This window comes from Protopterus annectens, chromosome 1.part0, assembly GCF_019279795.1.
Source record: "Protopterus annectens isolate FY-2018-M chromosome 1.part0, PAN1.0, whole genome shotgun sequence".
Taxonomy (NCBI): domain Eukaryota; kingdom Metazoa; phylum Chordata; order Ceratodontiformes; family Protopteridae; genus Protopterus; species Protopterus annectens.
This window is the reverse complement of record NC_056725.1, coordinates 1,855,742,134-1,855,758,790: the sequence shown is the minus strand read 5'-3', so window position 1 is coordinate 1,855,758,790 and position 16,657 is coordinate 1,855,742,134. Positions and strand designations below refer to the sequence as shown.

Sequence of the window (16,657 nt, the reverse complement as noted above, 5' to 3'; positions counted from 1 at the left end):
TAGGAATGGGGTCCATTTCCATCAAGGTACATAAAAAAAAAGCATTTGGAAAAATTACGTACGAGTAAAGAATATATGTATATATATATATATATATATATATATATATATATATATATATATATATATATATATATATATATAGTCACACACACACACACACACACACACACACACACACTTGACTGAATATATATATATATATATATATATATATATATATATATATATATATATATATAAGTGTGTGTTTTGACTGTGATGTGTGTGTGAGGGAAATGTAGGTGTGGTGGTGTTTCATGTGTTTGTGTATGTAGTGTGACCTTGGAGTTAGAATATTTAAGTAGGTGAGTGTGGGGGGACAGCCCCCCATATGGAAGGTGCAGGGGGGCTTGCCCCCCTGATTGTCTGTAGTTTAGGTTTGTGCATTTGTGTTCTGGGGGATGGTGTGTGTATCTGTATGTGTGTGGTGTATGTTGAGTGTAGTTTTCGGTAGTTTGAATTTAGCGATTTTGATGTTTCGGTATTTTAGTGTTTTGGGTATTTGGTCTTGGGATTTTGGGCATCGGTAGTTTGGGTTTTCGGGATTTAGTAGTGTTTTTCTATATATATATATATATATATATATATATATATATATATATATGGCTTCATTGGATTCATGCCTTCTGACTGAATGCTCTGAATGTCAAGTGACTCAATACCCTGACAATCAGAATGTCGAATCTGAAAAAAAAACATCTTTTTTGCAGGAGTGAAAGCCCCCCCCCCCCCCCGCACCCCAACACCCCTACTAATTTTTTGTACTAGCTCTGAGATCAAACTAAAGTGGGGAAAGGCCATTTTCTCAAACCCCACTGTACCACAATGATACACTGCAGGTTTCCTATATATCAACATTTCTGACATCAACATTTAGGCTTAGACATTGTTCCTCTTGCCATTTACATCCAGTGAGATATCATCATTTACCTGTAGATACATATATATATATATATATATATATATATATAGATATATATATATTTATAGACAGATACTTATAGATATATGGATGTCACTCACAATGTCAAATATGTACTTCATTAACAGAATGAATGGCTGGGGGAAATGCTGAGTGTTTGTATTGTTGTATGTTGTACATGTCAAAAATGGAAAGACATAGAGAGTGTGTGGACAATGCAATTGTCAGTTTGGGATTTTCATGGCCAGACATTCAGATATACTGAATGTTTTGGCACTGGGGTAGGAGTGTGTCTGTGAGTGTTTTTTGGTTAGGGTTAGAGTAAGAGTTATGGAATGAAATATAGTGTTGAGCACATGTGTGTCTGAGTGTCTTGGGGGTTAACTCTAACTCTGCCCCTGCCCGTAGGTGATGGTCACTGTTGATGTGACTCCAAGTGCAAAATAGGAAAAGGCAGTTGATATTGATGCCCAAACCCTGTCCTAAACTATCCAGACTCACTCTAGAATATGCTGGCAGGTATTACTCAGTATTTCCAGTGACAATAAATCTATATTGAGACATCTGTAGTTCAGGAAAACCTTCTTCATTACAGTGTGATCTGATAAATGTCCTAATTATGTGTTACATGTATGTCATCAGGTGAACTGTGTCACTTTACCTCATCTTTGGGTCCAGATAATTTATTAAAGTGAAGCTGTGAATTATACATTATCAGTTTCTGTTCTCTAAAGCCTGATTAAGACCTATTTTGCTTTGAAGCATTTAATATACTCTGAGATTGCTGCAAAGAATTAAATATATTTTGTAACAGTGTCAGTGAAAATTAAGTTTTCATTTTGTATAGGTGTAATCTCCCACAAGAGAAAGCAAGAAGCCCTTTACAACCCTTATAGGGCGGAAAAAAAAACTACAGATATCTGCATTTGTTCGCCATTTACACGTACTTTTTAAAAATCATCACTTTTGTGGATTCACTTTCTTTTAAGAGTAAATCAGCTAATCTAACACTGGTAACCACAGAACTGAGGAAAAACTCAATAGGCAAGATTAAAAATGCATTTTTATCAAAAAGCAATAGCTGTGTTTTAAATGTGAAGAATATTTTTATACATGGATAAATATACTATATACCTCAGTTAAACATTTTGGACCTTCTTACAATTAAATTTGTGACTGAGCTTGGGATATCCACATGCAGCCTTCAATTATGCAACAAATGGTTTTGAGCAAGATGCCTTTGTGAAGGCTTCTGTGAAATTCACCTCTAATTTCCAAAGTGCTTTGTTATTCTGATAAGTAATAACTACAGTACAGACTCAAGCCTGTGTGTACTTTGGGGACATGGGAAGGCTTCTATAAAACCTAACCTATTGCTTCCCTCCTTGAAGTCACCATTTAATCTTTGACTGCCTTATACCAGCTGCTGGTTGACCCCAAATGTCAGGCTAACAACTGAGCAGTGCTCCTAATACAGATCATGCATGCTAATCAATATGTCCACAAATACTTCAGACTGAATTGCTACATAAACGTACAGTTCCAGCGGTAGAAAAAAAGCCATATTTGGTTTATTACCTCATGTATGTAACTTAAACTATATATTAACTGTTTCTCACATAAAATATTCTGTACTAGTTATTTATTCTCTTGTATAATGTATTTTCACTACCTTCATTGTTTGTAAACAGCCCAGTTTTATTAAGTGAAAAAAAGACATTTAGTTTTATATACAATGACAAAAAAAAAAAATCTCACAATTGTTGTATCCTTAAACATGCAATGCTAGTGTGGCATATAGCCAACACTTTAAGCACCATAATACAAATCTTCCACACTGTCCAGAATTAACTCAATAATTCAACCAACTGAGCTAGTCTAGTAAATTTATTTAATTTATTTAACTAGCACCATTACTTTATTACTCTTCATAAATTTTCTGTAATACAAGTGGGTTAGTCTGGTTCAGGGATTTTCATGAGATGCTACCTTAACTACCTTAATTTTCTAATTACAGTACCTGTGCCTATTCACTGAGTAGCTCTCCTAAAACAAAGTTAATAAAGAGATGATGCAAGTGAACTGCTATCAGATTGGTTGTTTTCATTGTGTGTGTGTGTGTGTGTGTGTGTGTGTGTGTGTGTGTGTGTGTGTGTGTGTGTGTGTGTGTGTGTGCATGTGTATGTCGGTGTGTTTCATGGGTTTGTCTCTGGGTGTTTGTGTATGTGTGCATGTGTATGTCGGTGTGTGCGTGGGTTTGTCTGTGTGTGTGTGTGTGTGTGTGTGTGTGTGTGTGTGTGTGTGTGTGTGTGTGTGTGTGTGTATGTCGGTGTGTGCATGGGGTTGTCTCTGGGTGTGTGTGTGTGTGTGTGTGTGTGTGTGTGTGTGTGTGTGTGTGTATGTGTGTGTGTGTGTGTGTGTGTGTGTGTGTGTGTGTGTGAGTTTGTCTCTGGGTGTTTATATGTGTTTGTGCATGTGTGTGTGTGTGTGTGTGTGTGTGTGTGTGTGTGTGTGTGTGTGTGTGTGTGTGTGTGTGTGCGCATGTCTATCTTCTGATGTTCTGTTGTCTTGTCCAGCATTAAATTTCCTGCCTTGCACTCACTGACTGCTCAGAGAGGTTCCAGCTTCCCAATGTGTTTTATTCCATTGCCAATCAACATAGTATTTAAACTTCATCACTGAGAATGATCAGGTCTATTATTAGCTGAGCTGATTATCCTATGAAGAACACCATACTGGGAATATGGGTTTGTACTCGGATATCAAAATAGTAAATAACACAGTCCTTCAGTATTCCAGTCTGGCACTCCTCCTTTTTATTATGCTTATGTCCACGTTTGCAGCTATGGACATATTTGGACTGGCAAGTTCACCCATGATTTAAAAACTGGATCACTGGTCATTATTCTCAGTGAAAAGCATAATCTTCAATGATATATGGATTCCATTTTTCAAGGGGCATCAGTGAATAAAACAATCAGTGTTAAGAAATGCAATGTACTACACTGCAATAAAACTAACAGAGCATACATATTAATAATCAAATTTTGCCTGAGGCTGATTGTGTTAGGTATCTTGACATCATGACCATTAGGTATTGAACTTTGAGGTTAACTTAAAATGATTACTAATAGTGTTTAATAAATATTCGTGAAATTCTGTGCAATATCTCTTTCAGATATCATATGTTCTGTTTCTCACATATAAGGCATTAATGTGGCCTTATGGAATGTGGTGTAGTTTTTTTTGCATCTATAATACTAGGGATATTAAAACAATTGAATGGGTGTAATTTTTTACTTGAAGAACCACTGGTGTTCAACATCTTTCTTATCCTGACAGGCATGTTAGTTGAAGTTGTTTGCATTAGATTAACAGTTATTCAATGGTAAAACGATTTTACTGTACAGATGTCTGTGTGTAATAAACGTTAGGCAGTGCACTTGGTTCTGCATTTCTATTCTATAAGAAATATACATTGATTGGTAGATACTTACCAACTTAATTCATTTCTTAAGAAAAACTGTATCAAAGAGGCCAAGAGATGGAATTTTCTCACATTAGATGATGCTGTTTTTAACAGTTTTTAATTTTTTTCTAGACATGAGAGTTGGAGTAAAGGTATATTACCCACACTTTATTGGAAACAGAAATTTGATAACTTCTAAGAAGGTTTCAGTCTTTTAAACTCAACTACATTGGAACACAGTGTCCCTGAGGGAATGAATGAATGCTTCATTAAAGGCCATTGGGCCATTTTGTGTTTTGGAAAGGAACTTTTCTCATAATTGTTTCAGTTATAGAGTTGAATGCTATTTATGTTATTTTAATTAAGCAACACGATATTCCATAATAAGACTATGTGGTTACTAACTGTACTTTTTTGGCACACATAATGACCCATAGGTTTTCACTACTTCCCATTTACAGCAAGAGACTTCTGATGTTCATATATATAAACCATTAGAGATACCTTTTTAAAGCTGATATATTCAGTCATAAGAATCTTATTATATTTAGTTTTGTTTACTTTTGTGGTTATGACTGCCTATAGTCACAAAATAGAATGATAGCATTGTAAATAATGTTATTGAGTTCGGTTCTCACATATGTAATCTAATATTTATTTACCTTGTGTTCTTCTTCAGAAGAACTACAGCAAAAGTCTAAAGAAGACAGACACTGTTCTGAGATGGGTTTGGGAGTCAGATTTACCACTCGAATGTACATCTCACTCAATAAGAATTCGAAGTATTGTGGATGACAAAAAATATTTGGATGCCAAAATATGGAGTGAGTGGAGTGAATGGAAAACAATCTGGGGTAAATATTTTTTTAACTTTTGTTTTTAAACAAACTGAATAAACAGACCAACAGATATTCATTCTGTCTGGATAACAGACTATTAGTTTTATAATTTAAAAAGTAATACAGCTGAAACAATTTAAACTTAATAGAAAGACTGAGTAGTTCTTTATTAACCGTTACAAGTGTTTTATACAACGTTCTTCAGAAACCAAAAGTATTCAGTTATAACATTACAGAAGAATATTTCTTTCCTTGAATGACTAAAATAAACTTCATGTAAACTGCATTTTCATTCTGTGTAAAATGTTATGGTGTTTTATACGGATGCTTTTTAGAAGTATACTGGAATGCACAATGAAGTTACGAACCTGAGTTAAAAAGAACTATAATTTTATAATCCACTGGCAAAAATCTTCTTTTCTCACAGTTTTTTTTATAGTATTGACACGTGATAAGTAAATTACACAGCTTTTTTTTCTTCTATACTGTGACTGAACAGTCTTTTAATAAGCTGTGTCCTGCAAAGCCACTTCTAAATCAAACAGCAAAATTAATATTATTTGCATAATTACCAGTTACCACAGTGGAAGCTATTACTATACCATTATCTCTAAATAACTGCTAATTTATTTATTTTTAAGAAAGATTGACAGACCAGTCCAAGCTGGAACTTTTCAACTATGGCTTGGGCCACAGTACACAATACTTTAACTTTACGTAGTTGAAGCATAAAGCATACTTACAGAAAGAAGAAATTAGTCATAGATGCTGATGGATTTAAATGGTCTGTCTTATAACAATGTTATTGAGGATTTTGAGCAAAGGTTGAAGAGGGAGTCCGATCATGGGAATTATTTCTGAACAGACAATTTTCCCCCTTTAAGGAGGTCGAAGAGATTAACTTGACTTGATCAACATTGCAACACACACCTGTTGGGGATGTGAGGGGACATTACCAGCAAGGCAAAAATGTAACGATCCAAAGGTCACAAGGGAAAGAGAGGTCATAGGAGACAATAGACACTCAAATTATTAGTAGCTTTGGTAGCATTAAGCTTTCCTACAAGGACTACAATATTTTTAATTACAGTAGCCTCACTGTTGATGCTACCCATTTTAAATTTATTTCAAAATTATTTATTTTTGTTCTATGAAGATATAGTAGATGTTTTGGTAGAATTTAAGTTGTTTATTAGGAAACTGAACTCAGCATACTTATTTTCTGATAAAACTGTTGATGGTTCTGGTATTATGTGTAAGACTCCAAGTGTATATAACCCACCTTTACAGCCTATTATTAATGCTTTTGATAAAGCATGTGAAGATGATGGGTTCTGGCTTGTAGCTCGCAAGACATTTCCCTGCGAGCTACATCACCAAAACCAAATGGCTGCAGCAGCACTTTGCCATAGTGCAATATGGCTGAAAAGCATAGCCGCTGCAGCTGTAAACTATGAACGGAAATATTATACGTGGTGGTGATCCTTACAGACAGCTGTCCGTCTGTATTCAAGCAGAGACAGCCGTACTGGATGTGTAACACATTCCTTATTCTCATTCATGGAATGCATTTATTTCATTATTTATTTATTTTATTGTCAGACGCCTGGCAGTGAAGTGGAAGGGGGGCAGACTGCCACGTCCGCAGTCACGTACGTGATGTTAATGGCAGGGTGACTACTGATTGGTTCTTGCTCTTTTTCTGAAAAAGAGAGCGAGATACAATCAGTATTAGCAGGCAGTGCAGGACAGGACAGGTACTTTTGGTTTTGGTTACTTGCATTTATCTGTGGCATTTTAGCCAGACTCAAGATAGTAGGTGCATTTAGCCTCATTCTGTAGCTGTTCATGTAGTGATGTTTTCATTGCTTTGAATTATACGAGTGTTAAATTATTTATTTATTTTCTTTTTTCACTTTACTGGGGAGGTGATTTGGTGCAGGTCCTAACCTTGAGAAGGCCTTTTCCTCCACTGTAGTTTTGAATTTTGTTTGGGCTAAATGAGAAAGTAGTTCTATTTCTTAAAGAGTAACTTTGTTCCCCAGTGAAAATATTTTTTTTTAGTAGAGGGAATAACCTGATTGATGAATTGTAGATATTAATGTGCTGAGGAGAAGGGTGTTTGTAATAAACTACTTAGATTGTTTTAGAATATCACAATGATGAATGCATGAATGGCTCAATAGGAGAAATATTCAGACTTTGTTTTCTTTTATTTGTAATGTATGCTTGTATTTGTTTGGGTTAAGGTTAGGTATGACCATGGCAATTTATATTCAAGTTTTGGTAGCAAAATATTTAGCCAATGACGTTTGTGCAATTGGTGATAATAGGTGGGTGATTCTATAACAAAGTTTTAGTTGAGAAGTTATTTTAGTAACAGTGTTCTCAGTGTGAAGGAAAACATTCAAAGACAGATATACATTGAAGTCTGGGTACCTTTGCTGCATGTAATGTGTTGGGAATTAGATCCTGGATGGTTAGAGGTGGGCCTGTGGCAAGTCTTTGGGGTGTTGCAAAAACATGACATTTGCTTTCTAATGATTCAGAAAGAGCTTATTACTTACTAGCCTATTGGATATTTTTCTGAAAGATGCTTGGAGCTAAGGTTGGAGTCTATGAGGAGTTTTGTATGGGTCAGTCAGTAGTAAGTCATCATTTTGTAAGCTGGAAAGTACTTGATGCAGAATCGTGCTAACAAAAAGGTAAGTTAATGTGTGGAAACTTTAGAAATACTCATATGAAAAAGTAAGATGTTTACTGGAACTTTTTTCTTGCTTTTTTAATGCAGAATAATATGATGATGTAACTTCAAAATGCCTACTTATGTAATTTCACAAAGTTTATTGATATTAAAATGCTGATGTTAAAACTGCAGGATGGAATAAGGACAGGTTGTTTTTCTTTAGTGAAGGGCTTCAGGCATTAATGAGCATTGGTGGCAAGCCAAGCCAATTAATTAAACAGTATGTGATTATTTTAATATCTTGCAGAGATATAATTAAACACAAGTGCTATTTTGCAAATGTTTTGATAAACATTGCAGACAACCAAACAGTAAATTATATGTGGTAAAACATCAACAGACTAACTCAAGGCCACCAGCTATATCCTTGTATTCTTATTTCATTTCTGCAGACTCTACGTATTTTTCTTACCAAGTTTGTTTTTTTTTTACTTCTCATCTTTTTAGTCTTTGAGTTAAACCAGTTGCCTGAAGAATCCAAAGGTAAAACTAAACAGGAGATAGAAAGGTTCAGAATCAATGACTGATGCTGTTCACTTAGAAAGTTGATAGCACAACATTCTTTTATTGTTGTTAAATGTACATTATTGGGAAGAGTAACACATCTGGAGCTATTTTGCGTATTGCAATGCCACTTATTTGCAGAGGGAAAAAACAAACACATGAAGTAAAAATCAGAGACCTAACTAAACTATTTTTTTGAGTATTCCCAGTAATATGGTTTAATTCTAGATCTCGCAAATCAGGAATTTATCCTTTCATAAGGTCATGGGCACAAGTTACTTCTAGTAACTAGTGTACCTTATAACCACATGGCATCAGTTTCAGTAACTTATATTTGCTGGAAAACATTTCCTACCACAACAAAGATGTAGCATTTTCAGTATTATAACTGCATGCTAACAGTCCATTGGTGAAATTATATATTAAGTTTGTTTTAACTTTGGTATGTAGTTCTGGGACAAGTGGTGCTTTCATTTTTTTAGTAGTAGTTAGCATTGCGTGATCCCACACAAATGTTCTTTTATTTTAAGTATTTGTTGGAACTTCAGGTTTCTAGTGCTTCTCATTTATTTGTACATTGCAATGGTTGCTCAAGTTCTAGTGTGCCACTCTTGCCGCATTACTGTGTATCTCAGAATATAAACCCACAGCCAAAGGTACATAGTCAACCTCAATGTGTACAACTTCTTATTTTTACATTATATAATCTGATTTAAAGCCTGTTGTACATGCAGATGATCTGAATTGGATATATGAATTACTTTATATATTTTGTGAACAATTTCATATGTATTCCACTGTCTTGTGATGCCGTTATCAACATTTCCTCTTTCAGTTTAACTGTGTCAGATCTTGATCAATGTTCTACTAGTTCTATACATTTGTCCCTAATATTATAAACATTACATTTTCTTTTTAGTCTTCTACATCTGATTTTTATTCTTATATTTCTTCTTTTGCTATCTTGCATGCTATGTTAATCTTGTTTGTTGACCATTTTATTTCCTTTTATACCCTCTCCTGAAATCTCTGTAAATCTGAGAATGGATGTCATCATATTTATTTTCTTCATCATTTAAAACTTTCACTGTGATTGGATCTGATGATGTCAGCAGATACATGTATGCATTCCATAACAACAGATTTACACACATAACTGATTTTGAGGAATCATGCACTTCTGCCTGCCTGCCTGCACTGAATTTTATACATCAAGTGATATAAATTAAAGTAGTTTAATTTTTTTTTCTGTCTGAATGATTTGATTTTATTTTTTGTGGCTAGGTAATCACACAAAATCTATATGACATAACAGGGAGCGCAAGTTTTATTTATAGCTTGTACATTGTTCCTAGATGTCAAAGTGGTTTTCATTATTAGCTTCAGTCTCATGTTATTCCAGTGGTCCTTCTGTTTCTAGATAGTTACACACTTCTATTGTTCCAGTTTTTATATTATTTCTTCTTCACAGGGGACATCACTTCATGCATCAGTTTTCCTGCAAAAAATGTTTTTACACATTTATAAAATCCAAATATCATACTTTTATCATCTGAAAAAGTTTGCAATTCTTGAACTATACTTTCAGTTGATCATCATATGAGCTATGCATTTTTAAATCTTTCACAAAAACAAGACTGAATGTCCCATGACTGTTGTTTTCTTAGATTCAAGCTGTATGCCTATTCTAAGGCAAAACAAACAGCAGTGGTGATATTTATGTATTTATATATGCATGTATGTATGTATCTATGGCCAGCATTGATCGTACTGTAGCTCTACCCCTTTCTAGTTGGTCACACCTCTTCCCATTGGCCCCACCCATTCAGCTGTCTTCTGCAGCCCCCCTTTGATTTGAAGTCACCAGCTGCCACTGGTTAAAATCAATCTGTTGGTGGATCTGACAGAAGTAGTAGTAACAAATAATTTTTATATTTTGACGTTAAATATTTTAGACAACTAGAAGGGGTAGCCATGGCAGCAGCATGCCAACATGGTGATGTGGAAATGGGAGACATCCCAAGTACTGAATTCTCCTTTTGCAAAATATTAGATTAGCTATTTTCATTTTTTTGGATTTTATTTATATTTTTGGAAAGTTAATAAAGAAGAATTTGACCAGTTCTTTATATACATTAATGAAACTACTAGCTTTCTCAAATTTGCATGTAATTACTAGAGAGGTTATGAACTATTTGGATGTTACTAGTTATTTTTATTTATTTATTTATTTATTTTACATTTGTTAACAGGGGGTGTCTGACTGAGCCGAAAAGGCCTTTTTTCAGCAGAGGCCCAGGGAGAAAAGCTCCACAAAGAAAAATTACAGACACATTTAGTTATTTAAACATGATCAGTATACACACAAATTACAAGAGACATGTTTTTACAGTGGTATGCGGCACATAAACAGTTACAGTGGAGAGAACAAATAAAAAATATTAATTTTAAAAATAAAGGTAATTAATATATTTGTGGTGTCCAGCTGAAATTTGTAACATAGGTAGAATACATACATAGTACACAGTTACACTACATACATTGCAGATTAGCCAGTGTTTGTGAGTAAGACTGAAAACTATTATCAAGTGCTCTAAATTTAGTATTTATACGTTATCTGCTTTCACTAGCCTGGGGAGCAATCATGGCACTGCCAACTTTGCTTGAGATGTTGCCTGATGAGGTCTTTAAAGGAGGCTTTGGATGATGTGTTTTGAATGCTAGTAGGGACAGAGTTCCATTTTTTAGCCACTGAACTACTATATAGTGCATCTCCAAAGCTATTGTAGCTGTTGGTGACTTCTAGCAGTAGTTTGCTTGATGATCTAAGAGGCCTTTTGGCTGAGTGATGTTGTACTAGGTTTTTGAGGGCAGGATACTTATTGGGGAGGTAATAGATAGAATGACAGAGGCAGAGCTGATTGTAGGTTAGGAGGTTGGGCAGTTCAAGCCAGTGGAGCTGTCTCAAAGCAGTACAGTGATGAGTTCTATATGAGAAATTTGCAGCAAAGCGAGCAATTCTGTTATAGCAGGCTTCCATTTTGCTTAGTTCAGTTTTGTTGAGATTAGTCAGAATGGGAGATGCATAGAGTAGGGCGGATAGAAGTTGGGACCGAGCAATGGCTGATCTTGTGCTGTTGGTAAGAAATGGTTTGATACGGTAGAGTGATCCCAGTTTGGCATGTACTTTTTTAATAGTTAAGTTGAGATGACTATCAAATTTTAGGTGGGAGTCTATGGTTATTCCCAATAGCTTAGCCTGTGCCACTGGAGCAATTGGAGTAGCATTTGTGGAGTAGATAGTGAATTGACTGTTAGTGTTTTTTTTAGAACTGGTTGCAATCATAAGCTGAGTTTTCCTTGGATTGAGGATAAGTTGGGCTTTGGTAAGGTAGTTTTCAACATCAGAGAATTCTAGTTGAGTTGTTTGCAGGAGGGTGGGAATGTTTTGTGCAGCACAGATTAAGGTAGTGTCATCTGCATACTGAATTATAGATGCATGCTGTGTGGAGGTATGGAGGTCATTTGTGAAGACTGTGAATCGTAGTGGTCCTAAGATAGAACCCTGTGGGACTCCTATAGTTATGGGCAGCTGAGGAGAGAGAGAATTTTCCCATTTCACAGCTTGGTACCTGTCAGTTAAGTAGCTTTGGAACCAGGTAAGTGTGGACTTTGATAGGTGATATTGGTTTAGTTTGTTTAGCAGGATTTGGTGTGAGACTGTGTCAAATGCTTTGGACATATCCAAAAAAAGAGTTGACATTTGTAGGCCTTCATTTTTGAGATGGTTTACTGTGTCTGTGAAACAGAGGAGGGCTGCAGTGGTCCTATGGGCAGGTCTGAAACCATGCTGAGTAGGTGACAGGATGTTGCTGTCTAGGAGATAGTTTAGCATCTGGGTATGGATGCATTGTTCTAGGATTTTGGCCAGGGGGGAGAATAAAGCAATGTGTCTGTATTTATTAAGTTCGGTGGAGGTCCCGTCTTTATGTATGGGTGTAACATAGGATATTTTTCAGAGATTGGACACATAGTTTTCAACAATTGATCTGTTTATGAGAGTGGAGACTGGGATAGCAATAGCATCTGCTGTGAGTTTCAAGAAATAGCTGGGGAGTAGTTCAGCTGCTGTTGATGAGGATTTTAGTTTGGAGAGCATGCTTTTGATTGAAGTGGTGGAAACTGTTTTGAGGATAAAGCTTGTATTAGTGTTATCTGTGTTGGGGGGATAGTGAATAAGGAACTGTCCTGTGCTACTAAGGATAGAATTGAGTTCACAAAGTGGGAGTTGAATTGTGTTTAGATGGGAACTTTAGTGTCAGGGGTGGTTGGTTTGAGGGTAGCCTTTTGGGTGGATTTTAGTAGCTGGTTTACATTTTTCCAAAATTTTTGCAGGTTGTGTAATTTTGTCCCTACCAATCATCCCTTAGTGGATGCCTATATGAAGCTTACAGAGGAAGCAATTTATAGATTTTATGATAGTAAGGGAGGTGATGTTAATAGGAGGTTTATGTGCAATTTTAGCTATAAAGAGAGGATGGCACTAAGGAATCTTCTGGATAATGTATTGATTACTATAAGGCCAGCAGACAAGGGCGGCCTTATAGTTGCCATGGATAAAACACATTATCTGCAGTCTATGCAAGTACTGTTAGAAGATAACTATTATAGTAAGATCACTGTAAATGTAGTTCATAGAATTATCTATTCCGTCTCTGATACCTTGCATGATGTTTTCATTGAAGGCCTTATTATGGAGGATACCTATAATTACCTTAAGGTGGTTAATCCTTTGATTACCACTAATACAAGGACTGCCGAAAGTGCATAAAGATCCACTTGATCCACCAATGAGACCCATAGTGGCAGGTGGAGGATGGATCACGGAACCTATATTAGTGTATGTTGAGAAACATCTAAGACCAGTCATTAGCCAGAATAAGGTGGTTCTTAGAGATTCTAAGCAATTCTTGATAGACTTATATGAATGTACCAGGGGAATTTACGACTTTGAAAGAGTGTTTTTTGTCACCTTAGATGTACAATCTCTCTTTACAGTTATTCCCAATGATTTGGGTGTACAGTATGTACATGAATATCTTATGGCCAATAGTGAACTTACTTTGGTACAGATAGATCTTATTTGCCATTTTCTGGAAGTAATTTTAGAGAATAATCTCTTTACTTTCAATGGTGAGATGTACATTCAGAGACATGGCATAGCTATGGGCACTTCATGTGCCAATAGTTACGCCAATATGTTTTTGGCACATTGGGAAAATACAGCACTATTTGGTAAGGAGGAATTTAAGACACGTCATATTTTATCGACATTTTGTCGATGACCTGTACCTTTTATGGAAAGGTAGTCAAGATGAGCTTTGTGATTTTCATTGGATGATGAATGAACTTACTGACTGTCTAAAATTCACCATCAATTGGTCTTATACACGGATAGGGTATCTGAATATTTATGTGGAGAAATTAGACAACTGCCTTATTAATACTGGGGTTTTTCGTAAGGCATGCTATAGAAATTCCCTTTTAGCTAGGTCTAGTATGCATCCGGGTTACATCTTCCGGAATTTGATAAAAGGCCAAGGTATGAGGGCCTCCAGGGTGAACCCCATGTATGACGGTTTTCAGGATGAAATCAGAAGCCTGGAATCCAGGTTATTAAGGAGAGGGTATGGACATGGTGAGATCGCTGAGAATTGGTCAGAATTAAATATATTACAGGAGGGTGTTGCAGCCCCATATTTTGGACCAACTAAGGAAACCCCTGGGAGAGTGAGTAGGGACTGTGTTACAAATAGGGGGCTCCTTAAAGTTCCCCTTTTTTATACCAATGATAATAAAGCGTTGGTTGATATTTTCACCAATAATTGGCCTATTTTGCAGGTTGACTCGGGTATTAGTGAGATAGTAGGTGAGAGACCTAGTTTTCTATATAAAAACAGAAAAAATTTGAAAAGACTACTCTGTTATGAGAGAGGTATTAATGAATCGGGGAGAGAAGTGGGAATCACTTCACCATGTGGCAGTTGTAGTTTTTGCTCCCTAATTAATACATCAAGCACTTTCTATCACCCTGATCTTTGTAAGGAATTTGTGTTTCATGTCAATGCAACATGTAGAATATCTAACGTGGTTTATTTAGCTGAGTGTCACGCTTGTAACTCATTTTATGTTGGTAAGACCAACAAGGTCTTTCGTGATAGGATCAGAGACCATATGAACAATATTAGGAAAAGATCGGAACATAATGCACTCTACAAACATATTATACAAGCCGGGGAAACACATGCTTTTAATTTTAGGGTCATAGAGACCATTACCCCAAGTATTAGGGAAGGTCATATTAGGAACCATACTGAGTACAGGGAAACTAATTGGATTATCATCCTTAGAGGAGACAGGGGGAGGGGGTTGAATGAAAGGGCATCCATTAAGCCCTTGCTTAAGAAACAAAGGATTCAGAAATGAGAGTGTGTTTATTCTATTGCTAATATATTTGACATTACATTTATGATATAGAGCTGTAAAATGTTATATTTATATATATTATATTTTTATATATGTGTCACATTGTTTATTCATTTATTTAGTTGACAGTGTGCTATGAAGTTTTGTCTATTCATAATGGTATAGCTGCCACACTGTCCTTTTAAGAGCATGTCTGATTTAATTGATTTAATTGGTGTGCTTAGTTGATTGAATGTTGAATTTTTTAATTCATAGGTTCAGAGGTTCATACTAAACTAACTGCCCTTGCGAGCCATTTTAAGCCTAGCCAGTTATCCCTTGTGAGATTCAAACCATGCAGCTTGTGTTTGTAAGGCAAACACCTTAACCATTAGGCCACCCTCCCAACCATTTTATAAATGGAGTGTTTTTATTAAGTGTAATATGGTCTGATGAAGCTTATTAGCGAAAGCGCTTACCGTTTTACTGTTCTTTTACAATACATTTTATGTGTAAGGAATTTGAAGACTCTGAGATTTTGCTTGGTTGCTCCGTTGTGAGTTTCTGTACAGTGTTTATAAAAATAGACTTGTTTAAATATAAACATTAACATTAAGGACAGAAATATAAAATTTTAGCTTTTAATTGCATTTTACTTATACTATGTGACTCTTCCTTACACCAGTAGAAAAACAATTCCATTTAGTTTCGATCATGATGTATCAAAGGCTATGACCAAATAGCTCTGTCCCTTACTACAAGGCAACCTCTGATCCCACACTGATAGATTTGTTGCCCGTCCACAAAACAATTAGCATCAAAAATATCCATTCTAAGACCTAAACCTAGTCTACAACTTAAACGGGACATGTTGGAAGGACAGGTATGTGTCTCAAAGATTACTGCTTCTCTGGAACTGGTTTCCCATCCATGTGCAGCAAAACTCATCCCTTACCCTATTCAAATGTAACTTGGAACAGTAGATGGTAAATCACAACTTTACCCCTGGATTGCCACCTACGTCTATAATGGCAGGGGCAGCCTGAGAATGTTTGATGCGTACAAGCCTATATCGTAACTTTAAAATTCCTTGGATATTGACTTATGTCAGCAATATTTTGGTAAATTTGGAGTAGCATTTCTAGGCTTAAAATGGCTCTTGGGCCTATAGCCTAGTAACCAGTTATCAACCTTTGAACCTATAATTTCTTCAAGTTGGAAAATGTTGTCAGGTACTTCAGTTCAGAACTTAAGGTGATATTTTATAAAATAATACGTAACTGTGTATCAGTATATATTAATCTGATGTATTTATGCATACCCATAATACTACATATTTTAGTTTCCATGATTAACTCTGTCAAACATTTTGTTAAACATTGCCAAATTATATCATCATTGTTTCAACATTGCTTTAACCCAGTGGAGGAATTCAAGTTACCTAATTTAAAGTAAACTTTAAAACCAAATGATATTACAGTCTCAGAAAAATAGGTTTGACACAAGCACTTGGAACAGAAAAAGATTCATGTGTACAATTTCTAAATGCCTACTATATTATCAGCAGAAAACAATTATTGAAAAAAATGTCACATATATACTGTACAGCCAAGGGGGAAATATAAAATATCTTTTCTCTTTAAGATAAAGATGCAGTCCCTTCAAGTGTG

General features: G+C 35.6%; 1 protein-coding gene across 2 annotated transcripts in view; it reads left to right on the top strand.

Moving 5' to 3' along the window:
* The window catches only part of OSMR (oncostatin M receptor), a 1,030,877-nt gene that overhangs the window by 96,965 nt on the left and 917,255 nt on the right, over nucleotides 1-16,657 (top strand). For both annotated transcript variants that reach the window (XM_044069885.1, XR_006364564.1), the window contains exon 4: nucleotides 5,113-5,287. In XM_044069885.1, the coding sequence (XP_043925820.1) occupies nucleotides 5,113-5,287 (175 nt within the window). The remainder of the gene's footprint in view (nucleotides 1-5,112; nucleotides 5,288-16,657) is intronic.